Source organism: Alligator sinensis, unplaced genomic scaffold (assembly GCF_000455745.1).
Source record: "Alligator sinensis unplaced genomic scaffold, ASM45574v1 scaffold317_1, whole genome shotgun sequence".
Classification (NCBI taxonomy): domain Eukaryota; kingdom Metazoa; phylum Chordata; order Crocodylia; family Alligatoridae; genus Alligator; species Alligator sinensis.
Window position 1 is genome coordinate 393,157 of NW_005842582.1, and position 24,789 is coordinate 417,945.

At 48.7% G+C, this 24,789-nt stretch overlaps 1 protein-coding gene across 8 annotated transcripts in view; it reads right to left on the bottom strand.

Annotated features, from left to right (window-relative positions):
• Positions 1-4,434: 4,434 nt before the first annotated feature.
• Positions 4,435-24,789, bottom strand: part of LOC102387374 (tripartite motif-containing protein 45) — a 73,357-nt gene continuing 53,002 nt past the window's right edge. The window contains exons 1-7 of one of the 8 annotated variants that reach the window (XM_025214442.1): positions 19,109-19,133; positions 16,182-16,657; positions 13,254-13,987; positions 11,598-11,727; positions 8,400-8,514; positions 7,186-7,312; positions 4,435-6,410 (exon numbers count right to left, since the gene is read on the bottom strand). In XM_025214442.1, coding sequence (XP_025070227.1) covers positions 6,259-6,410; positions 7,186-7,312; positions 8,400-8,514; positions 11,598-11,727; positions 13,254-13,987; positions 16,182-16,654 — 1,731 coding nt within the window. In that variant the 5' untranslated portion in view covers positions 16,655-16,657; positions 19,109-19,133 and the 3' untranslated portion in view covers positions 4,435-6,258. The other 7 variants (XM_006032681.3, XM_025214440.1, XM_006032683.3 and 4 more) reach the window with 7 other exon arrangements.

The following is a 24,789-nucleotide window of genomic DNA, read 5'->3' on the forward strand; positions in this document are numbered from 1 at the left end:
CTCTTTCCTGCCTATGCAGGGGGTCGGACTCAATGATCTATTGTGGTCCCTTCCGACCCTAACATCTACGAATCTATGAATCTATGAAAAGAAGGGGATTGTGGGGAAGGGGTGCAGGGGTAGGGTCTCATGGAGCATGGGGAAAGGGTGCAGGGGAAGGTAAGGACAGAGCATGGGGAGCATAGTGCTGGGGCAAATGTGTGGGAAAGGGTGTGCAGTATGAGGAACACAGGAAAAGGGTGCACAAGTGTGGGGAGAGCACAGGTGAAGGGATGTGCCGAGCAAGGTGAGTGTGCAGAAAGGGCATGGGGAAAGGGACGCAGAGTATGGGGGAAGTGGAATGTGCAGTGAGAGAAGCATAGGGAAGGTGTGCAGGGAAGGGGCATCCAGTGTAAGGGGAGCACAGAGAAAGGGACACACAGAGCAGGGGGAGTGCAGGGAAGGGGTATGTGGAGCTGTGGGGCAGCTGCTGCAGCTCTGACCTCAACTGCAACCCCAACCCCAACTGGGGTTGGAGGCTGGAGGCTGAAGCCAGAGCCAACACTACTGCCTGCCCTGCAGGGTGCTCCACGCCCCCAGCAGAGACAGAGCAGGACCAGCTGCAAATGTAAGGGGGAGGGGGGCAGGCACAAGAGGGGGACAAGTGGTAGGATGGGAAAGGCACTGGGGGGGATGAGGGACAGGCTTGCGGTGGGGGGAACTAGTGGCAAGTTGGGGGCAAGAGCATGGAACAAGGTGCTGGCCTCCTAGCTGCTGCTTTCTCTGCCACTACTTTCCCTGTGGCAGTGGTGGGAGGGATGACTTTAAGACAGCCCTCCAATAACTAGATTCTAGACATGCCAAATTAGAACAAATTTATAATTTTCCATGTCTAGAATCTAATAATTGAGGGGTCGTCTTAAATTCAGAGTCGTCTTGGATTTGGGTGAATACAGTATTTATTATTATTACTTAGCACAGGAGAGAACCCTGTGCCTCATTTAAAGAATAAAGGAAGGTGCAGAAAGTATAACAAGAAGAAAGGGGTTTCATTCTCCCACACATGGCATTCTGCTGCTGCAGCTCATTCAAAACACCTTAGTACCAGTCTGATCATTCCTAATAACTCAACAGAAGAGATACCAGCATAGCTCTGCCACTGCGCCTTTATCCTATCTGAGAGCCCACAGCAAGGGAGATGGAGAAAGTTGGGGGTGGTTTCGTAACACTGGCACCTGGTCATTAGAAACCAGTCTGTGTCCTCCAGCTCATTTGACATGGAGCCCACCAACCAGCAACCTGGTGGAAACTGTTTCAGTGACTCCTGACCTGGAGACCAGGTGCCCCACACAGGAGAGACCATGTGTTATTTTAATTTTGGCTTCACCAACACAGCCAAAAGAAGACCAAATTATTGAACAAAGAGATGCTATCATTTTCCTCCCCTTCCAGCTCCTAATCTGTGCAGCTGTTATGTAGGAGTGAACAGTTGTGCTGCAAGTAAGACACTATACATGGCACATGCATAGGCTCTAAATTGCCTTCTACAGTGTCTTAGGCTGGCGGAGCTTTGCCCAGCTCTTGCGTGCTGACAGTTGACATTCAGAGCTTTTCCAAAGTCATTCACATTCTTTTAGCTGCATGCGGGTCAGAGATATTACAATCCAGATGTGTGGACTTCACTGGGAACTGTTCTTCACTGTTGCTGTAATGGGTAACTAGCATTAGGGTTCTAGGAGCATGCATGTACCAGTTTAAGCCACAGAGTCTATTGCTTATAAATGCTAAGCTAGTTGTCTGCATACTTTCCAAACTCAAGCAACCCCAGTAAGCATGGTATTGAGTCAAACAGCAAATAATTTCCCTCTCAAAAGTAGCACAACAGCCAAAAATGCCGGAGGAGCCCACACCTCTGTGCATATAGTAATTCCCTTCTATGTCTCCAAAAGCAGATAAAGACTGTACCGTACCTCCAGAAAATGACCTGACCCTGCGAAGCCATGGTAACAGGATCACTTCAGACAGCACTTCAGACTGTGCTGGGTGTTGGAAAAACCAGTGCAGTATGCAGACCTGCCTCCTTCCCTGTGAGACGCATTCTTCAGGGTGCTCTGCTTAAGTAGCTGGACTACGCAAAGGAGTGGTGACTCCCAGTAGTGCAAGCTGCGGTATGAGGAAGCCATGGGGATGCAAGCAAGTTTCCCATCAGGCACGGTCAACAGCAGTAAGGCTCATGTTAGTCGTCACTAAATGAGGGCAGTGCTGACCCCTGTATTAAGGTTGCTCAATGATTGCAATTATGAACACATTTTCAACACGCTGATGTGTCTTTTTAGAGTCCCAGTGCCTCCACAATCTGCACCATGGGTATGACATGACAGTGGGGCAATCCTGGGGCCTGAAAGGGGTTTTTAGCTGTCTTAATGCAACTCTGGTCAGCCCTTTCCTTTTGTGTGTCCTTCTGACAAGGTATTTAGCAGAATTTGCAGATTTGTTGGAATCTGACAGGCTGTGCCATCCGTGCTTCTGCTTTGGCCTTGAATTTGCAACCTCTGGGCTGTCAACTGTGCACCTTAGCCCCCACCCAAGTCAGTGATGGCCCTATTGCAAGCTTTTCAAATATCACCATAAGAGGTCTTCATTGCAGTTAACAGGGTTATTGTCTTAGGGATACTCCCCTAAGCTTTTGTGGCTTTCTCACAGACCTGAGTCGACCCAGAACATTCTCCCCAGTTTCTGTCGTGCTGAAGCAGTATATGGATCGCTAAGATCCGTAGGTTTCATCATAGGAAGGGTGGACTGGACAAGTACTCCTTCGGTTAGCTGACTCCCTGAACTCCTCCGCCAGCCATGATTGTAACCCGCTATCCCATAAGGGCTTCCACCCCCTCCATCTCCCTGCTGTAAAACTACCCAGCTCTTTCAGCTGCTACCCCCTACTTAATTTGCCAATTGTAGCCTCCTCCCTCTCCTCCCCAACCACAGCCCTGCCCCACACTCCTTTGAGTTCCCTAGCCCAGTGTTTCTCAGCCTGTGGGTCATGACTCAAAAGTGGGTCGCAGGAATATATGAAAGGGTTGTGAACTTGAAAAACGGATTCTCCTTTAAAGGACAAAAACGTGGGAAGCCATGGCTTTTCCCTTGCAGGGTGGCAGAGCTCCAGCCTGCAAGGGGCTGCTTGGGGTGGTGCATGCCTCACATATACCCCCCCACCCCACACACCCACTCTGTGCCCCACACACTGTGGGGCTGGGAACAGTGGGTTGGCAGTGAGGGGTGCTCAGTCGGGACTGGTTATCAATGTTTACAAACAGGTCCTGGTACAAAAAAGGTTGAGAACCACTTCCCTAGTTCACAACCACATTCACTCCACATCAGCACCATACCTAGATTCCTGGTGGCCCCAGGCAAACTTTTAGTATTGGGACCCACTTCGCCAGATAATGATAATAGTAATTGGACAACAGAAAAAAAAATACCATTTTCAGGCCCCCCCCCTTTCTGTCCAGGCCCTGGGCGGCCACCCGATTCATCCATGCCTGTGTCCAGCCCTGTTCCACTTCTGCTTTGTCACTCCCACTACAACAAGAGAAGTTCATTGCTCACTGTTATACTCCATCTCTGCTGAAAATTTATTTCCCCGCAGTTATATTTGCTCCCTCTCCCCACATGAAGCCTAGTGGGGGAGAATGACTAGCTCTCCTTTACCCTAACCCTCCTTATCATTTTCCCTTTCCTGTAACTGTACTACCTCCCTCATGTTTGGCAGTGCCCATGTTCTTTTCATGAATTTCTTGCTAATGACTGTTTGTAGAAAAGGAAAGCATCCCAACTTCCTGTGCGACTACATTCACCTCAAGGCTCTTACAACAGCGCTGATCACACAACCGTCTTGAAGGGTCTGTGCGACTCAGGAGGCATCAGGTCAGAAAACAGAAACAATGTTGGGGACTAGCCAGGACAGCCCAACTAATTATAAACTGCAGGTTTCCTGAGCAACACCAGAGGAGGGAAAACTGTTGCAAACAACCTCATGGCAAAGCGGACTGTCTGTGAGCAGAGCTGGGAGAACAATCCACCATACATTTATTTGATGAATCTAGTTACTCATTCCCCAGTTATCTGCAAATAGACTTTGATTTTCATTAATTGTCCATTATTAATTGACAGCTATTGGTGAAAAAGGTACTCAAACAGTATTTACTCTCCCAGATGTCAGTGGCAGCAACCTACACATGAAAAGAGCCTAACAAGCATGGCTCTCTAAGCATAGAAGAAATGCCTTCTTCAGCAGCTCCCCTTCTGGATGATGAAAGGAAAGGTATAACAATGGTTCCATCCTCCTTAGCTGAAAGGATGGTTGTCCAAAATCTGCTTTGTAGGAGGAAAGAAGGGGAAAGGAGGACAGCAGGGTAAAAAAAGAGAATAATGAAGGCTTGGCTGAGCAATGCCCCAACCATTTTTTATTAGTTAATATTTATGACAGTTATTATTCATAAACAAGAATCAAACTGTTGCTATGTAAACTTGTGTACTGTCCCTACCTCAATAAAACCGACTGGCTCATTTCTGTCCACACCTCAAGCAGTTCCCCTTCTCAGTCCTAGATGGCACGAGGAACCCCAGCTGCCTCTGTGGTGGGCCCTAATATGCCACCTCCTCACAAGGTTTGTGCAAGTGATAAGAGTCCAGGCACACCTGCCTGGGTATGACAGATTGTTCAAGTCTGGGCATAGAGCATACCCTACTCCTAAGGGTCCAATAGTTCAATGCATGGGCCCAGCACACACACAGACAGCAGCTGTGGGACTTAATGCAGAGTAGGGGAACTAGCAACTGGGATATGAGGGGCTGGAACCCCAAAGCTTAATGGGGCACTGCTCACATTCAGCTGACTTAGGATGTAGAAAGATAACTAACAAACCAAAGTCCCTAGTAACTTTATAACAGAGTCACTAAATGTGAATGCTAAAAAGTTTTAATTCCACAAAACACTGGGTAACCCCTGAGCATTTAGACCCGTTATAAACAAGCACTTTAGGCAAGTAGGTGAAATCCAAATGTAGTCACAGTTCAGCCTTACGATGACATCCTGCTGCTGTGAGCCCAGGCTGCATTTGTTCCAGTGGCCTACATAGAAGGGGAAGCCATTTCTCTTTCCTAGCTTTCCCAGCTATGCGTGAGCAGAATGTAATACCACCCTGCAGATGAAAAACAGCACAAACTCTATGGGACTCTGCCAAAGAGGAACGAACAAAGCAGAAGCAAGAAGCTGATGTGATTTAAAACAAGGGGCATGGCTCAGTTCAGGTAATTTCTTCTGCCAGTTTTCTGCACTGGCCAAAGGTCTGTGCAAGCTCCTCTTCTGGCACTTGCTAGGAGGCATACCTGAGCACTCAGATTGCCCCCAGCTTCTTCACATGCAACAGGTGCATTCACTTCAGTATCTCATTCCATTTCCAGCCACACACAGTGCGGAACAGGTGTTGCACTGACTCACATGGTAATGCACCCTCTAACTTAATCATCAACACCCTCTCCTCCAGTCCCACGGGCTTCCCTTGGATTTTACATAACCAGGTATCAATCTAGCCTGATCCTGTGTAGTTTGTGGGACCTAAAAAGATCACAGGCTGAGGCAGCACACCTAGAGGGAGAGTACAGTTTGCAGGCAAAATAGTGGATCTGTTGAGTGCGATTGTGATGTATCCACACAACTGAGATCAGAATCGAGCACCGTGTCTGGCAGAGGCAGAAGCAATAGGTCATGTGCCAAGCCTTTCCTAAGCATGTATGGAAAAGCTCTAGGAATGCAACCAAACCAGGACCTTTGGTCTCTTCACAACTATGTGCTGAGAACAGAGAAAGGGAGCAGAGGCAGAGAATGTCAACCCTGTAGAACAAGATGTGTCTTGACCCTCTGGGAGGTAACTGCACCTTCCTGTATGTGCTGATGCTTCCTCCCCATGACCGTTCACTTAGGATTGGAGTTCAGTGCCTAGTTACCAAATTCCGTGTTCTCACTGAGCAGAAGTCAACATTGTGCTTCCCACAGTTCATTCTAACCACATGTGAAAACAAGTGCTCACAGATATCCCCCAGGCAAAATATAAGGCACGTATTTATTTTAACAGGTCTCTCTTTCCCAGCACACCCCACTGCAGTTCTGTCTCAGCAAGGTGCTTCCTGGCAACAGGTACCGTCTCTGTAACCCTGCTGAGACAGGCATGAGTCCCAGCCAGCAGAGACACTCCAGGTCTGTGGGGACTTAGTCATCTGTCAAAGTGCTACAGTTCTGAGCAGGCTCCGCTGCAGAGTCTTACCCAGTGGCCCACCTGGGCACTCAGAATGTTTAACAAATCTTCCACAGCACGACCAGTGGGGAGAGCCGGGGTGACCTTTGTGTCCATGGCCGCAGCCTTGGAATCCACCTACCCATCCCAAGGAAAGAGAAGAAGCAACATCAGTTTTGCTGAAACTATGAGAAAGAAAGTTCTAGTGGGTAGTGACTTCCTAAGTGTGCCCTGAAACCCATAGCTTGGCTGGTGGTGTAGAGGGGTCACTGCACACATGCATGTGCGCACACAGCACAAACTCAGATCCTTGTGCTGTGGACTGGCAGCACCAGAACCCTTCAAACCGCCTCTGGTAGAAAAGACAGCTTATCCCTGGAGAACCTGATCTCACCTGTCTGTGCCATCTCCTGGAGCTTACAGACAAGGAATGTGCTCCCAATAGCTCATCTCCAGACCAGGCACAGGAGAAAAGGTCCCAGTGGGAAAAGGCCGTTCCTACTTTTACCACATGCAAACCTTAAAAGACAAACATGGGCCTTGCATGGGAGAAGGGAAGCCAGCTCTAATGAAAAGTGTGGCTAAACCAAACTTTCATTTTAGACCATGATCTGTACATAGCTGGGACTCAGAATGTTTCCCATCTACCAGGGTCAAGGGAAGCAGGGAGAGTTGAACTTTTGGGTGCTTAAAAGAGCTGAACCATCTGGACTTGGAGTCTTCTCTCAGCTGTATCTCTTGCCGGGATTGGACTACATTCACATTCCTCCAGGTCATGGGAGAGCAGATGCATGGGCTGGGGCAGGACTGAACCCAGAGCACTTAAAAGCACAGTGATAGGTGAGAGGGAATAGATGGGATATGATAAACACTTCTGGCTGAAGCTAAAGTTTGGAGAGAGCTCTGTGCTTACCTGGCATGGTCCCACCACAGGCACAGCGAGCAGCTTTCTGGCCTCCGCTGGAGCAGAATGTGCAGCAGTGAAACACACCCTGGTGCTTGCGGAATTTGTTCTTCACAGTTAAAGTGAATGGAGAGCCCTGATGAGGACAAGGGAACAGAGATGAGTGCTTGGCACATCTACTACCATACTGGGGCCCTGCTTGGTATCAAATGCTGCTTGAGTGATTCTGGGAATTACAGGCCTAATGAACCTAGCTTTAGCACCAGGTGACAAAACAGTGTATTAAATGCCCTCTAGATCAGCGATTTCAACATTTTTAGACTCAAGGAACCCCTGGATACCCTAGAGGAGGCACCCCTCAGAATTTGACTAAACAAAAAGAATAGAGCAGGGTTTTTTTATTGAAAAAAACTCAAAAAGACCACAACTATGGATTTCTATTTGAAATCTCTGGGTTCATCTTGTGAATCATGTTTTCCCACCTAGCAGGGCTAACATTTTGTCACCCCACAGCACCCTTGAAAGAATCACACAGTATTCCAAGGTGCTCTGGCACTCGGGTAGAGAATCACAGCTCTAGATGAATGTGCGATGATAAAAGCAGCAGGAGTTCTGTGAAGGAAAGTTATACTTCTGCAATCTACCAGAATTCCTTGAACCAGTCAAAATAGCAGACAAAGGAGAAATGGTGAGAACTGATTTGTGCCTTGGACAACATTCTTCTCAAAAGGTGATTAAGAAAATTAGTTAGAGATAACAGATGGGCAATTAGGAAGAGAACCAGCAAAGGGCTTAGTGGGCAGCAACAAGTAAACCTGGAGGCCGGCGGCAATATATCAGCAGGGAGCCTGTGAAATTTTTGAAAGAAACCAGAGCAAGAAGCAAGAGGGGTCAGCAAGGGAACTGACAAAAGGGAAGCAAGGGCCAAGCTGAGATGCTTTTCTGGGTGACTGCAGGAGATTCTTCCTAGGTAAGAGACTGATGCAGGGGATAAGGAACCCAGCCCCTTAGATTCCACTGGGAAGAACTGAGATATAAAGGTGGGACAGCAAAGATTCAATGTCTGCTGCACTATCACAGGGAAGGAAGGAAGTGTCTCTGGTCAGAGAAAGGGAATCTGGAGATCTGTGAGTTCTCTTGGGAACAGCTTAACTGCCTGATTCACTCCACCCCACACCTCACACAGTCATTTACAATGGGGCCCAATGAGCTGGAAACCTCACCTGCACATGCTGCCCTTTGACAGAGACGCAGACAATGTATGTGCCCAGCACCTCTGGGGTATAAGAAACATGGTAGGTCCCATCGCCATTATCACAGATGGCTGGCTTGATTGCACTACAAACACATGGAGAGAAGCAAAAGCAGTCAGGATCTTACAAAAAACTCTTCTAATGGCAGGCCACTTCGTAGACTAGACATGCATGAGTGGGGAGGTCACTGTAGGGTCCCTCCAGTACATCACTACAACGCTTTTGACACAATAGCCATGAGATGTGCTGACCACACACTAGACAAAAAAAGAGATGGAATCACCACTTGCAGGCAAGTACAAATAAGCAAAACCCAACATTCAGGAGCCCACATTGCTGCAGCCAAAGTACTTCTGATCTGCTGCTTCCTTCTAACTGGGAAAGGAGGAGGGAGTGTAAATAACAGGGGAAAGAATATGAGGGAAGAAAGGAGAGGAAAAGGAAAGGCAGCTTATCCCAAGAGGCAGGAGGCATCAGCACTGAAGGCACTTTGAAATGAAAATACAAATCACTGGGAGTGCTCAGTGGTAACTACCAATGCTGTACTGAGGCAGACCAGCGCTTTTGTTTTCTGTACTGTCTCTGAGCGGCCAGTGCTGTTTGCCTTTCAGAAGAAGATACAAGAAACCCTGTAGCAGGGGTCTCTGGAACAGCCTGCCTAGATAGAAAGTTTGTCCTTTGCTCCCATTAATCAGAACTGCTTTTGCCCTGGAACAGGATAGTTTATAACCCTTACAGAACAATGTATTTGGTTTCTGCCTGCCATCTCAACTGAACACTCATCTTCTTCATCTTCAGACATCACCCTGCCATTAAATGTGGTTCTGAATTGTTCAACAACTGCTGTGCTGCTCCCCAGATGTGACTATTTCTGCAGGGGAGGAAGCGATCACAGATGCACAGGAATGTGAAATCACGTTGATATGATTTCAGTGATCTCTCCTCCCACTATCAGAATTAACCTCCATAAGGACAGGTGAGTTGTGTGCACTTTTCATTCATCTCAAGTGGTCTGGAGTGCAGATGGAAGGACAAGAGATAAGTCCCATGGCAATGCTTCTGGTTCAGTAGATATCTACATACAAGGTGATGCTTCCCTTTATTGTATTAGATGTAATTGCTGGCCTTGTCACTTCTGCTTGCTGTGTGGCCCGAACCAAGATATAACCCATATAGACGACTATCTATAATCAAAGCTAGACTCCTGAATGATGGCAGATTTCAGTTTCCCTCATAGCAGAGTTTTAGCATTTTGTTCTCTCCTACATCATGGCAACCAATCAACAGCTAGGCTGGCAACCAGCTCTGGGTTAGGCCCCTCTGGAACCAGCTGTATCTTCAAAGATGACCATGACAGATTTTTTTTCCCCCAACTGTGCTAATGCCCTTGCTGCTCTACAACAACTCTAGCTCACCGTAAAGCTTGTTTCAAAAGATTTTTGATTTGTTTAAAATTTTTTACCTTAGAAATACCCAAAGTGTCAAGTCTGGTTTTTCCTAGTTTTGCAGAAAGACCTCCAACCCTGTTTTGTTTGAGCTGATACTTCTTTATTGGAGGAGGAAAGGATGCTGAAGCTTTAACAAAGACACCTTTTAAAATGAGATATTATCTAAAACCTAAGTCCCAGTTCTCTGTTGTCCTGCCCCATGTGCAGCCATGTATACCAACACAGCAGGAGTACAATAAAACATTACCAAGTTAGACAAGCTGCAATTCATATCGACTGTGCGGGGAAGAGTTTGTAAAAGCCTAAATCTCGTAAAACTTATTACTGAATGTTGGGAGCTAACAGCCACTGTATCAAACATCTGGCTCGGGGGCTACATACAGCCTGCAAGGCTTTTCACAGGACCAGAAATGCTGCAGTGGGGTGAACAGCAATGGCATTAACTCCCACAACAGCGAGAGTCACTGTATTGGCACGGCAGCGCCAGCACCCAGGGAGCTAACACTGCTGCTGTCCATCCTGCCACCAAAATTCTGGGTTGCAATCCTCATTGGGTATAAAATTCTGTGCGGTGTTAACCTCCTGGGTGTTAGCCCCGCCTGCAGAGCAGCTCAGGCAGCCACTGGGGCCAACACTGCTGCCAGCTGCCCTGGCTGCCTGCTGCCAGACTTCTGGATCATAATCTCCACCGAGGACACAATTCTGTGGCAACAGGGTTAAAGGCAGCAACTGCAACCCCCATGGCTGTCAGGGCCAGCTCCAAGGAGGTTAATGCTATCACCATTCACCCCAGAGGTAGGTCATTTGGTCCTGGTCCTGGACTGGAGGGCCAAATTATTTTGACACCCTGGCTGCAAGGGATCCACAGGCAGCAACTGTGACGAAGCTGCTGCATAGTCATGGCCAAGGGTGCTTAATCCACAGCCTGTGGGCCATGTTGTTTCCCCACTGCCAAATTTCTGGACCCACGGGGAGCCCCAGGCCCTGCGCACTGGATCAGGGAGCGAACTAATTTACTCCACAGCAGGATAGTACTTGTAAATACAAGTACTATGCTGCTGCAGAGTAAAAAAGCCACTTCTGATCCCAGCATGCCGGGCTGAACGGGGGTGGCACTAAACCCCAGGACCCAATCCTGGCATGTGGGGGGCTAGGAGGGGGTGGTACCAGGCCCCAGGGCCCAATCCCAGTGTAGGGGGCTGGAAGGGGTGATACCAGGCCCCTGAGACACAATCCCAGCATGCTGGGTTGAGAGAAGATGGTACCAAGCCCTCAGGGACCAATTCTGGCCCCAGGCCTCTGGGACCCAGTCCCACGGTGCTAAGGTGGAAGGGGGAGGGGTCAGACCCACATAGACCAATCCTAGGGCCCAGGGGTGGGATGGGGCAGGGCCAGGCCCTGCTATGGACACTCAAGGCAGGGAAGGGGCAGTGCTGGGCTACAGGGTCCAATCCTGGCACATGGAACTCAATCCAGCCCACGGACCAGCCCTGTCAGTTATCTGGCTCATGGGACCAAAAGGTTGAGCACAACTGGTCTTGGCCAAAACACAGTTATGCCATTCTCCAGGTGAATCCTGGCCTGACTACTGACATCTCTTACTTCCAGGTGATTCTGAGCAGAGAGAAAGTGGTGTCAGCAGTGGGAGCAAGCTGATAGCAAAAGCTTTAAAGACAGAAGGCAAGAGAATCACTCTGCATCCCCTAGAGAAAGCACTCACCAGTCCTTCTTATCCTTGTGAACAAGCGTGACCTTGACGAACTCTCCTCCTCTCCCCATTTGCTCCCCCAGCGCATCATTGCAGAGTAGAGTAAAGCTGGCTGACTGATTCTGACGGGCATGGTGGAGATCTGAAAAGCAGAACAAACTCTCCCATACAGAACAGAACAGAACAGAACAGAACAGAACAGAACAGAACAGAACAGAACAGAACAAGACACACTTGACATCAAACAGCTACCTTCCATCCCTAAATTGTTCCAACCTGGACTACTTCACTTGTGCTAAGGTTTTACAAGTTTCCTTTCATCTGGGCACCTGAGCTCCTTCCTACAGGATGTAAAAAGAAGTATGTTCATGGTGACTAGGTGGGTTTGGCTGACCATAGCCTCCACAAGTGGCAAGCGGGCCTTAATCTTCAGTGGCAGCTGAACAAACTCTGTTTGATGTAGCCCGAAAGTGAGATGCAGAGGCTGTATGCCACTCTGCAGTCCCCTGGTTTCTGAACTCAGCTGGGAACTACTTCTGTCCCCCAGACAAAGACTGCTCTAGTGGGTGTTCAACTACAGCGGCCCCAAAGGAATACTGTGAAGGCTGGAGAGAGCCATAATGCAACTGCATTCCAGGCCAGCCCCTCCTAACCATCCTCGTTCCCACCCCACATGAGAAGCAGGGTACAGCACCATTCCACTCTTTCTACAGCACGCAGGGATCCCCAGGAGCTAGTTTAACTGATTTTGCAATCTCTCAGGCCCTTCGCTTGTTTAAAGGGAATACAGCAGAGACCAGAATCAGTGGTAATGTCCTTTGCAGAGTCACCTTTCCAGGATGCTGCCTGGAGGTAGCAGCATTGACCCCTGTGGCTGCCTGAGCTGCTGTATCTGCAGGGCCAGAACCCAGGAGGTTAATACCACAGTGGGGTTTGTGATTGCAAAGGGTTGGGCTGGCCACAGTTCTTCCCCTCCCATTCCTGGACGCAATTCATATGCTGTCTATTTTGCAATGTAACTGTATCCTCTTTAACTGCACAGGAATTGCAACCAAAAATGGTGAAGGGGAAGCAGCTGTCAAAAGGGCTGCTACTAGAAGCTTTGAAAATGAGGAGACAGTGAGCAGCTCAGACACTGACCAGCTCTTCTCATTTACAAAGCCTCTAATAGCTATCCCCAAAATTATTAGAAGACTTGAAAATGGCTGAAGCTAGTCAGGTTTGGGGCTGCTAATACCACAGCACTAAGAATAGCCAAGGTTGATTATTCTGTACTTAACAAGCACTGCTTACTATGGTTCTGTAAGCGCATTTGCCAGGTAAATGCAGAGCCTTTTTTCTGTCCCAAGGCTACTCACCAAGTCAGAGCACACTGTACTGATGAAGACAGCTTTAAACTGCTCCATTACATGTGAATTAACTCCTAGGCCCTCAGCTCTCAGGCTCCATTTCAGCACGGTGATGCAGCAAACATCTACATACCGAGCTTTTTATGGCTCACTTGATCTCTCCTGCATCAATTCTGTCCCTGGCTAAGCAGAACTAGGTGGTATGTGGGCACAGACAAAAATGTTCCCATGGACACTGTTCTAGGCTCTGAGTAAAGCCATTTCTTTGCAATTTCTTGGCAGCGAGCCATGATTACACTAGTGCAGAAAGTCTCCATACCTTCCCCTTGCAGGATGCACTTGGCTGGATCAACTGCCTTGTTGAGAACAGCCCCAAAAACCTCATAGCCATGGTACTGCCCAGCCTTCTCTTGGGGAGAGAACTGGATCCCATCATCCCCTCCAGGGTGCACACTGTAATCCACTCTGATCAGCCTCTTCAGCCGGCTCGCCACCACCCTTTTTGTGATAAGGATCTCCAGGTCAGAGCCATTGGTCAGGAGGTGTTCTGTAAACTCCACCCCCGTCCTCATGTCCAACAGCAGCTGCTCCAGCTGTGCTTTTTGCAAGTGCAACAGGTTCTCCTTCTGCACCTTCAAGTCATCCAGCTGCTTCAGCAGCCGGTCCCGGTGCTCTTCAATAGCCTGTATGTATCCGTCTGCAAACGCATGGATCTCTGCAGCCACTGCCTCCACATGACTGCGGATGGTGCTGCCCACCCCTTCAACCTGATGCAGTGCCTCTTCCAGGGCACCTACCTGCTGCTGGGTGCTCTTCAAGAGTTCCCTCATGGAGTCACCGTGCTTATGGATGACATTGCTGGTGAAGTCATAAGGGTGCTGCCGGTGCTTGTCCACCACACAGTCCCGGCACACAGGCCGGTCACACCGCTCACAGAACAGTTTCAGTTCCTCGGAGGGGTGGGACAGGCACAGGATGGGCTTCCCGATCCGGTTGTAGCCCTTCAGGTCCTCCATATCCACCACAGCATGGGAGGCTGTTTTCCTCTGTCTCCTGAAAGGAAGCAACCAGAAGTAAACCTGGGTGGGACAAACATGTCCTGTAGGCTCCTAAAAGCAACCCATGGCTACCTCACAGATTGTGTTCTGATGAGATGATGCATCACAGCAGGTGACATTCTGGCCTGATTCAGCAGATGGGCACATCACGCACCAGGACCAATGGTCTCCTGGGGCCACAGCACCACACTGAAGATGATAGCATGTGAAAACCATCCCATATTTGTAATTATTATATATGTGGGGGTGTTATGTTACATAGTCTAAAGGCGCATATCTATCCTGACTTCTAAACCATTATGCTCAAAGTCCCCTTAGGGAGCCTGATCACAGTTCGAGAAGTGCTGCAGTGCATGCTAGGGTTAGCAGGAGGTGGCCTGGAATAGACTTGTTCAGACACTGCCACTTCTGTAGATGGACAGGAGATGCCAGGCTTCTTACCTGTCAGCCTGGCACTTTTCACCAGCGTTAGATTCACAAAAGCAAGTAACCAGGGGAGGAGACCAGACAATTTGGACTGGACAATGGCTAAATGACAACCTGTACTAATACCCCTCCTTTTTCCAGGCACTGTTTGTTCCTGTCTGTTTATACAATCATGCCATCTTTGGCACAGGAAACGGCGCCACATTCTCTGGTTCCTGAAGTCATCCTATGCCTCTGCCTTGCCACCTCTTAGTTCACTTCAGAGGCAAACACCTTTCCTTGCCCTGGGTAGTGCCTCTTCAGTTTTTCCTCACTCTGCTACTATTCAACACAACTCCTTTACCTCTGCAAATCAAAGGGAAATTCCCTTGTGTGACTACTGACTCTCTGCCTCATAGGGGTGCTATGAGGAAAAATGTATTTATGTCTGGGAGGTACCCAAATGCTATGATACTGGGGCAATTAAGCATGTGACTTGCCAACTACCTGGTCATAAATGGGTCAATTAAAGCCAACATCAGCACTTCCCCGACACTACCACCTTCTCCTCCAGGACTGGAATTTTCCACAAGAACTTTCCAATGCACCTGCAAGTACCTTTAAAACATTAATACAGTTGTTGTTTACAAAGCAACCTCTTTTTGGGCAGCATCAGCAGAAAAGCAGAGGGCTGAACACCAACTGGAAACCAAACCTCCCTATCACCACCCAGCCATGGGGTCCCCTCAATGCCAGGCCTAGACAAAAAATAGAAAGCTTGCACTACCACTGCTCTGGCTGCAAGATGGGGGAGTTTGGGCTTCAGTCTCCAGAGCTGTTGTTCTCTGACTTTCCAGCAGAGCTAAATCCACTCAGATGGAAAATAGAGATGTCTGGAAACTGCTAATGTGCGGATTCAGATCATAGAGAAGTAGGGCTGAAAAGGACTTCCACAGGTCATGTAGTCTAAGCTCCTGCCTGACCCCACTGTGCCTCTGGACTGGGCCAGGCTGGATAGACAAGAGCAGCTCCCCTGTCCCTTCTCGGCCTGGAAGTCATGAGAACCCGGATCAACACAGGCTCTTCTCATGGCAGGGGCCAGCAGAATGTGCAAGGCTCTGTACAAACAGGCTGACACATCAACTGGAGACTTTCAACATGACTTGCCAAGGAGGCACATGGTGTATTTACGGAGTTGTTGATACTGCACTGTCATTTAATACTTCCTTTAGTACTGTGCTGTTACTGCACCATGCCATTCTTTGAGGTTTTCAAGACCCAACTTGACAAAGCCTTGGCTGGGATGATCTAATTGGGGCTGGTCCTGCTTTGAGCAGGGGGTTGGTCTACATGACCTCCTGAGGTTCCTTCCAACCCTCATTTTCTGTGAGTCTGTGATGTCAGTGGCGCACAGTTATTTTTAGCTGCTATGTCACCATACTGAAATACTACAACGAGGGAGTGTGTCACTATGGCGATGTAGCTGTGGCATCACAGTTTGTGCCTGCCAGTGCTACGATGCCATAGCATGTTGTTAGGGTGATGCAGTGCCTCGTGTAGATGTGCTCACAGACTCCCATTTACTTCATCTGGAGGAACTGATGCTTGACACTTCTTGAAACTCATGCATCCAAAAACTAAGTGGACACTTTTGACCCAAGTGTTTACTCCAGAGAGTGGACAGCTGACACTGTGTGTGTACAATGCACAGGAAGAGAATGGCAGGAGGGGCTTGACGCCACGTCTGCCATCTCCCTGCATCGAATGCTCCCCCCACACCTTACCTGTGAGCTTGGCTGCAGAAGTGGCAGAGGTTGGCTTTGCAGGTGTGACAGCGCTTCGCTGCCTCCCCATCCACGCAGAGATCGCACACCACCCCGTGCCCTTGCGCCTGCAGCGTCTCCAGCAGCACCTCGTTCAGGGCCAGGTAGTCCGTGGTCAGTTCCTGAATTCCGCCGGGGGGCAAATCGACCTCCGTGTCGCAGACGGGACAAAGGATGCTGAGCAGGGGCTGTGGCAGGTCCCGGAGGAGGCACGATCGATCCGAACTGGAGTCCGAGCTGCAATCTCCCTGGAAGCCCAGCACTGAGAAGGGCTCCAGCTGCTCCAGGCAGGGCAGGCAGAAGGTGTGCAGGCATGGCAGGATTTTGGGGGCTAAGAAGAGCTCTGTGCACAGTGGGCACCGGGTCCTGGGCGGCGCTCGGACCTCACTGGGGACTTTAGCCATGATCTTGGGCTGCTGCTGGGGGTCCGACATCACCTGGGATTGAGAGGATGGAGGAGAAATGAAACCCTCCCCCGAGGCACCCACACCAGGGCAGCCCTGACTGCGCCCTGCACCACCCACGAGCCTCCCTGCCCACCCCAGCAGCAGCCCCAATGCCCAGGGGACAGCTATGGTGCCAGGTGGCACAGCCGGGGGAGGGGAGCGGGGAGCTCGCAGCCAGGGGAGGGGAGGGGAGCGGGAGGGGGGCAAGGGGGAACCTCGCGCACACCCCTCCCCCACACCCGCCCGACTCACCCGGGCCCGACCCACCCAATCACTGCTCCCCGCTCCACCACTCACTGGACAGCCCCTGCTCCCAACTCATTGGCTCTCTCTGCCCGGAGTGACGCCAAGGCTAACCAATCGCCGCCCCGCCCCGCTCCAATCGCCCTATCAGTGCGCGCCTTATTCTGAGGGCTCAAGTCCACAAGGCTTAAATAGCACTCTCCTCGCTCCCCCCTCCCCACCCCCACCGCATGCTTCAGTCCCTGTGGAGGGGAGCGGCAGCCTTTCATATCAGCTCTGGTGTCGTTTCCCCCATGCCTTATTTTTTTTGCAAAAATCTAGCTGGTTTAAATTACACTGTTTAATAAAAGATACCACCTCTCCTACCAGTTTCATAGATTTCATAGACATTAGGGCTGGAATGATTCGTCCTCTGCCCTTCCTCCTGCGTGCCCTCCCACTGCCCTTGGTGGCCCCATCAGCCTCTGCAACGTAGTCCAACAGCCCCTGCCTGACCCCACTGTGGCAGGTGAAAATATTTTTCACCTGCCTTCCCCTGCATCTCCCAGCATCCCCCTGGCATCCCCTACCATCCGGGAGTCCTGGGGGCTCTGCCACAGTGCCGGGATATCAGTCCAGGGCTCCTCCCACCTTGGCCTTCTTGCTGGGAAGGGCTGGAGGCTCCCTGGAAACTCAGCGCTGAAATTGAGCTGGAGAGACAGCAACCCCGAGCTGTGGCAAGCCTGCTTGGCACCAGGCTTTACTGGCAGTGTCTTGAGAGATGCCTGGGATCCTGGTTTAGATCGCCCCGTCTCCCTGCATGCCGTCCTCCCCAGGCTCCCAGCAGGTGTAACAGGGTGCACAAGGAGAGCAGAATGAGAGAGGGCCCCAGCCTCACTGCTTTCATAGACAGATTTCATAGACATTAGGGCCGGAAGGGACCTTGCGAGATCATCTGGTCCAGCATTAGTGTGAAGAAGCCCCCAGGTTACCCCAGCTTGCACAGCCAGTGTGCTGTTTCCCATCTCGCAGGCAGAGTGGTGCTTTTGCACCCACTCCTGCCAAACAGCTAGCAGTCACACAAGGGGTTGGGCTGCTTGTTCAATAAAGAGTGCATTGCTTTTTAGTTCAGTGTCAGTAACTTATTTTTCTTCTTTTCCCTCTAGTCCAATGTTTCTCAACCCATGGGCCACAACCCAAAAGTGGGTCACCAGAATATATGAAAGGGTTATGAACTTTAAAAATGGATTTGCCTTCAAAGGAGAAAAACTGCAGCTTTTCCCTTGCAGGCTGGCAGAGCTCCAGCCTGGCAGGGGCTGCTTGGGGCCTCCCTGCTCCATGCACCCATGTCCGGACCCACACACTGGGAATCTTGGGGCTGGGGGCAGTGGGTCGGGAGTGAGGGACGCTGGGGCAGGACTGCTCATTGATGTTTACAAATGGGTCCTGGTACAAAAAAGGTTGAGAACCACTCCTCTAGCGGAGGTATCCTGCTAGCACATGGCAGGTGAAGGCCAAGACTGGCTACTTGGACTGAATAGACAATAGAATAACATTTATGTTTCCATGACAATTTCTGTTAGGCAACAACAAAACATTGTCACCAGCAAAAGATGACTAAGGAGGTAACTGGAATTCAAGGAGCCTGGGAAACTGCAAGAGACTGTAACAATGTGTGTGGATCAGGATAGAGGCTTTAATGTGTTGCAGATAGGACATTTGTTCAAAACTACTTAGGGGGACAGAAGTTCACAGATACAAAGAGGGAGGTTGGATCATCTAATCCAACCTTCTGTATATCATAGGTCATTACAGTGGCAACACGTAGGGGGTGCACAGGGGTGCATGTGCACCCGCTGAAAGTGCTGGTGCACCCCTTGACCAGCTGCACTTGCACTCCCAGAAGTGGCTACAGCCGGAGCAATTGGCTGCAGCCACATCCAGAAGCAGCTGCAGCAATTGGCTGGAGCAATTGGCCGCTTCACAATTGGCCGCGGGGGGACCCCTCCCCCAGTCAGTGGGATCAGCCATGAGGGACCCCTTCCCTCAGTCGCTGACTGGTCACTGGGCGGGAGCACGTGCCCCACCTAACTCAGGTGGTACCAGCCACCCATGAGCATTGCCTTTCATCCAGTTCCCCCTGTATTTGTGTTTGGCTAAAGCCAGGAAAGGCACTAGTCTTGCTACAAAGATGTCAGGAGATAATTCATTGCCTCTTACCCTGGTAGTCTGTTCCAGTAGTTAATCACTCTCACTGTCAAAAATGCATGCTGAATCTCTTGTTTGAACTTGAATTTGTCTGGCTTCAGATTTCATACATCAATCTTGCAATAGAGGCATAAAAAAACAAAAGAAGCCTTTCAATTCCTGGCACTTTCTCCCAGTTAGCCACATCAACGTCTACACTTGTGGTGCTGCAGAGTAAAAATCTCCACAGCAGGATAGTACTTGTATTTATATGTACTTGTATTTACAAGTACTATCCTGCTGTGGAGTCAATTAGTTTCCTGCAGCCTCATAGGGCTGCACGTGTAGACACAAGATGTTTACTGCGGAGCTAATTAGTCTACTGAGCAGTAAACGTTCTGTGTAGAAGTGCCCACTGTAAATCAACTCACCTTTCACTCTTCTGCTTGAAAAGCTAAACAGACTGGTTTAAGTCTCTCATTCAAAACCGTTCACTCCCAACCTCTAATCATTTCTATGGCACTTCTGTACACCCTCTAAAACTGATCCCAATGAGTTCCTAAAAATTTCCCTATTCAATAAAGATTCCCCAGAGGCAATGATTTTCCGAGATCTGTCAATCAGCTGGTTCTTCATCTATTTAATGTGTGCAGTACTGATAATGCAAATTATTTAATCAGAATATTGTGTGTCCTAAGTGAAACTATTTACAAAAGCCTGTATTTATTAAGTCTACATCGTTACCGTCATCAACCAAACTAGGAATTTCATCCCAAAGCATAAACAGATGCTTTGGACATCACCTATTTTCCATAAAACCATATTGATTGGAATTAACGATATTCCTGTCCTTTCATTTTTTTTTTAATTAAAGAATTGTGGCTCAATTTTTCCATTACTTTGCCTGGAACTGAGGTCAAGCTATCTGGCTTATGGTTATCGAGAATATTCTGCTTGCCCTTCCTGGATGCTGGCTATAATACTAGCACTATTCTAGTCTTCTGGAATTTTTCCAGTATTGCAAGATATACTAAAAATTAACATATACAGGCAACGGAGCCCCTTAGCCAGCTCTTTCAGAACGAAGGAGTGCAAGTTATCCAGGACTGGTTTTTAAAATAATATTTATCATTAATAGACATTGTTTAACATGCTTGGGTACTGATATATCAAAAAATACTGTGTCCTCTTTGTATGGTACAAGCAAATTATCCTGCCTTTTAAATGTGATTCAAGAAAATACATCTGCTTCTTTTCAAATATAGAACAGAAATATTTATTGATTGCCTGTCCCACACAGTTATTAAATAGAAGATGCAGGCAATCTAGGGTGAGTCTACACAAAAGGCTACAGTGCCATAGTGACGCACTATGGTGCCATAGCGTCCATTGGCAAAAACCATGATGATGATGCTATGTCACTGTAGCAACATGCTCCCTCATTATAGTGTGTTGCTATGGTGACACAGCGGCCAAAAATAACCATGTGCAGCATGCACAGCGCAGTACAGGCTGTTACTGTGCCATCTTTTAGTACTCCCTAAAGGAAGTACCAAAAGACAGCGTAGTAACAACATTGCCATAGCGACACATGTAGATGCACCCCTAGGACAGCATACACTGTCTTGGGATGTGGGTCTACTAGACTCTCATGCTGCCCTCTGCTGGACCATGGGGTAAGTTCTTGTTCAGGATCTGGATAAGAGGACCAGGGTTCTAGATAGGGGGTGCATCTACATGTGCCTTTTAACACGCAGCAATAAGCCCCAGAACTTATTGCTGCCGGGCACGTGTCTACACATGCACCCAGGATTGTGGCACGTTGAACCGGGGTGGAGCAGGCCTGGCTGGCAGGGGGCCCCAGAGGTCAGCCTGCCAGCCTGGGGCTGCTCCCCCTGGCTCCATGTGCTGCGGAGAGGCTGGCTGGGGCATGAGGGTGCTTTAATGCGGGTCTAGCTGGCAGACAGCCCCCACACTGAAGCATCCTCTTGCCCTAGCCAGGCATGTCAGCATCTACATGTCCAGTGCTGCAGAGTAAAAAAACTCTGCAGCAGGATAGTACTTGTAGATACAAGTACTATCCTGCTATGGAGTAAATTAGTTTACCCCAACCTAACAGAGTTGCATGTACAGACATTGGGATGTTTACTGTGCAGCTAATTAGTCTACTGCACAGTAAACGTCTCATGTAAATGCTCCCAGTGGGCATTTTTCTCTAGCAGAGAAGGAAGTTAGCCAAGCAGGCATTTGGAGTATGGTGAAAGTCCATGCTTATGTGGAACTTGGTACACCATAGGGGTCATAACTAGGCAAAACATTGTGGACCATATCCTCACCTATCCTTGAGTTATACTTGCTGTTGTGTAAGATGCCAGATTTTCAAAAAAGCTCAGCTCCTATTTACATACTTTGATACTATTTGCAAAAGTTCTCAATGCTTTCTCCTTAAGAAATCTACCCATTTGTTCTAGTGTCTAGTGTAAGCTGAGTTCTCGTGAATAACTTGCCAAATATAAAGGTAACGTGCTGAACCAAATATATAATTATGTGACCATTTGGCCTACTAATGTTCAAGTAAGCACAGTCTCTGGGAAAAGTGCCCCAAATCCATAAGAAAAAAGGTGCATATATGATTTTTGCTGAAGGGCCATCAAGGCAGCTAACTTTCTGTTAACGATATAGTTTCCCTTTTCCTCAAATAAGGTAAGAAAATTGACTTCAGGACTTGACTTCTGGACTAACTTCCTGATTTAGCATTTGTCATTTGGAAAACCGGGCACAGGGAGTGAAAGCCAGGCTGGGGAGTCAAAGGCTGAGCTAGACAGGCAGTCAGGGCAATAGCTGGAAACAGCTCAGTCAGTAGTTTATAGGTAAAGCGGGAAAGTGAGATGGAACAAGAAAGAGGTGGAAGAGGATGATGTTTTTGAAGGTGAGTACCAGGTCATGCTCCTGCCTTGAGGAAAGGAGCTGGGAAAAGAGGTAGAGAAAGTGGAGCCAGGAAGAGCTGAGACCCAGAGAGGACAATGGACAGGCAAAAGGACGGGGGTGGGCTTGACAGTTAATGAAAAGGGGACAAGCGGTGGGGAGTGGAGCAGGGGTGGGAGGGAAAGGAAGGGGTAGAAGTGTGCTTTAAAGCCAGGGTGGAGGGTGGTTTTTCTTCAGCCTCACATCCATCACTCACTCTTGGGCTAATTGTACCACCTCCAAATCACTTCTCAGGGACTTTGCCTGTACATGCCCCAGGGAATACCCTCTTTTTGACACCATACCTCCTTCTTCCTACAGCCTTCTCCTCTGGCCCCAGAGGGACTCCTTTTAAAAAAACCAATGAGGGTGACTCAGGGAGGTTTGCTTGAAAGACCATGACCCAGACTGCATGCCCTGGCACTCAAGCCTGTTTTCCAAGTGCCAAATGCCCAGCAGTGCAGCTTTCCCCCACCAGGTACATTCCCCAGAAATTTGGCTCAATGCCGTAATCACAAGGCACTATCTAATAGCACTGCCTTCCTAAGCCTCCCAGCTCTGCACATGTGCTGTGCTAGATCTCGCATCCACTTACCCAGGAGAATGGCTTTTGCAGGCTTTTCATCCTGTGACATTGGCTACATTTTAACTTTTATCTTTTATGTTAACACTATTGAGCATAAATAATTACACCTGAACAACCCCTTCCATAGTAAATGAACAACCTGCCCAGCAACCATGAGCATTTTTCACTCTGTTTGTCCATAATATCACTAAGCAATGATGCACCTCCCCAGCCACAATGTCAATTACTGAAGCCAGTGACAGGGGACAATGTCAGACCCTGCAAGCACTTGCACACATGAATGGGGTGAGACTCAGGTGTTGAGGCATTTGCTGTGTTGGCCCTTGCTATTGTTGGGAGGAAGGCAGGATGTGTAAATGAGGCAGTTTTTGGTCCAAGAAGTCAGACAAGACACTAACTCCTTGTAACTCAGAACTGGCTGCAGCTTGCGGATCTCAGATTCGGAGTGTCCCACACTGACAAAGCTTTCTTCTATGATGGAGCATCAGCTCAGCAAACCATTCCCACATCTTGGAGCCTGTTTACTTGCCCATTGAGAAGAGCCACAGCTTCACTACTTGTTTCCATACAAATTGTTTTGTATTTTCTATTCCCAAAATACTCAGGCAACATATTTGTCTGTTGGCATTAGCCGGTCCTGGAAACCCCACTAAACACTTCAGTTCAGCAAAGCATTTTTTGTGTCTATCTTTAAGCATATGAGTAATCCCATCCCTATGCAGCAAAGCACTGAAGTTTATATTTACAGTTCAGCATAACTTGACTTAACGTTTTGCATTTACACAGTGTTCATTCGCCAGCGGGTCTCAGTGTGCCTTAAGAAGGTCAGCATGCAAGAGAAACTCTTCCTGGTCTCCTGGCTTGAGACCATCAGCTTTCCTAGACCTTTTTTCTTTGCAGTCAGAACTAAGAAAACCGAGGAGGATGTACACACAGCCCATATCCTAGGGCAGCACCTGTTGTCATTGCGTGTCAGGTGAGTGGCCCTGCTAAATGGCCAGTCCTAGCTTGTAGATGAACTGCTCAAACTCAGAAACAAATTGCACAGGACAGTGCTGCTCCTGGCTCAGAGCTGGGTCACCTGGCTCACAGGTGCCAAAGCATGGGCAGAAAGAGACCCCTCTTTATAATCTTCATAATTTCCCAAGGAGGAAGCAACTCTGACCATCTGAAACCTGAGCTGCTGCTCCTGCCTTTTTTGTTTCAAGGTAATTTGCATCATCACAGAACTTCACAAGAGGTGAGAGACTCCATACCAACTATGAACTGCCTGCCCAGAGGAGTTTTCCATCTATTGACTCCTCTGTGAAATCCTATGAAATATGAACTTTCATTTCTACTCAAAAAAAAATTTACAATCTTTTCTCCAATGCCTGATGAAGGGTGTTTGTGTCCAAAAGCTTGCAATTAAAGAATTTCTTTGGCAAAAATCTTGTTGGTCTAATAAGAGATATCATCTCTACTGTGAACCCTGATTGCTAATTGGTTCCTAGGAATTCACAACTCCTTTTCCAGGTTTTTAAGCCATGTGTCTGAACAATGCCTTTTTGCCTTACCCTGAAGTCAGAAAATTGTCATGCAGCCTGTTTTGTATGCAAAGTAGCACAGTTTGCATTAGGTCACAGCCACCAGCGGTGGAAATAAAATCCAGTCCTCTGTGGTTGCAGACCCAAACCTCATTGCCTTTGCTTGACTGCCTATGGAAATGTGGGTGCCCGATCTTCTGTTAGCCTACCTGCACGCTACACTTAGCTCAAACAGCTGCTCCACAGGCGGGAGTGACTGTGCACTGACTGTGGGCAGAGAATGTGGTAGTTGCTCCAGAAAGAGGTTGATCTGACCTTATGCTTAGGCTTCTGTCCTGAAGAAATGGGTTCTGTCTTGCACTCAGCCAGACATTTGAGTGTGGTAGTTAGCATGTGTACATGGGAGGTGGACAAGGTGCACTTGGGAGCATCGCCCTAACAGCAGCTGGGACACCGTATAGCCATATCCAGGAGCTCTGACTTGACCTCAGTCTAGTTTCTTTATTTTTGTGAAGCATCAGCCTTCTAATATTTAGCCCCTCTGAGATGTGAGCCAAGTTCCCTGTTGAAGAGGCAGCATGGAGGGTGTGTGTAGTAGGTAGAGCTCTCTGGGGCCTGGTGCAAGGCTGTGGAATGGA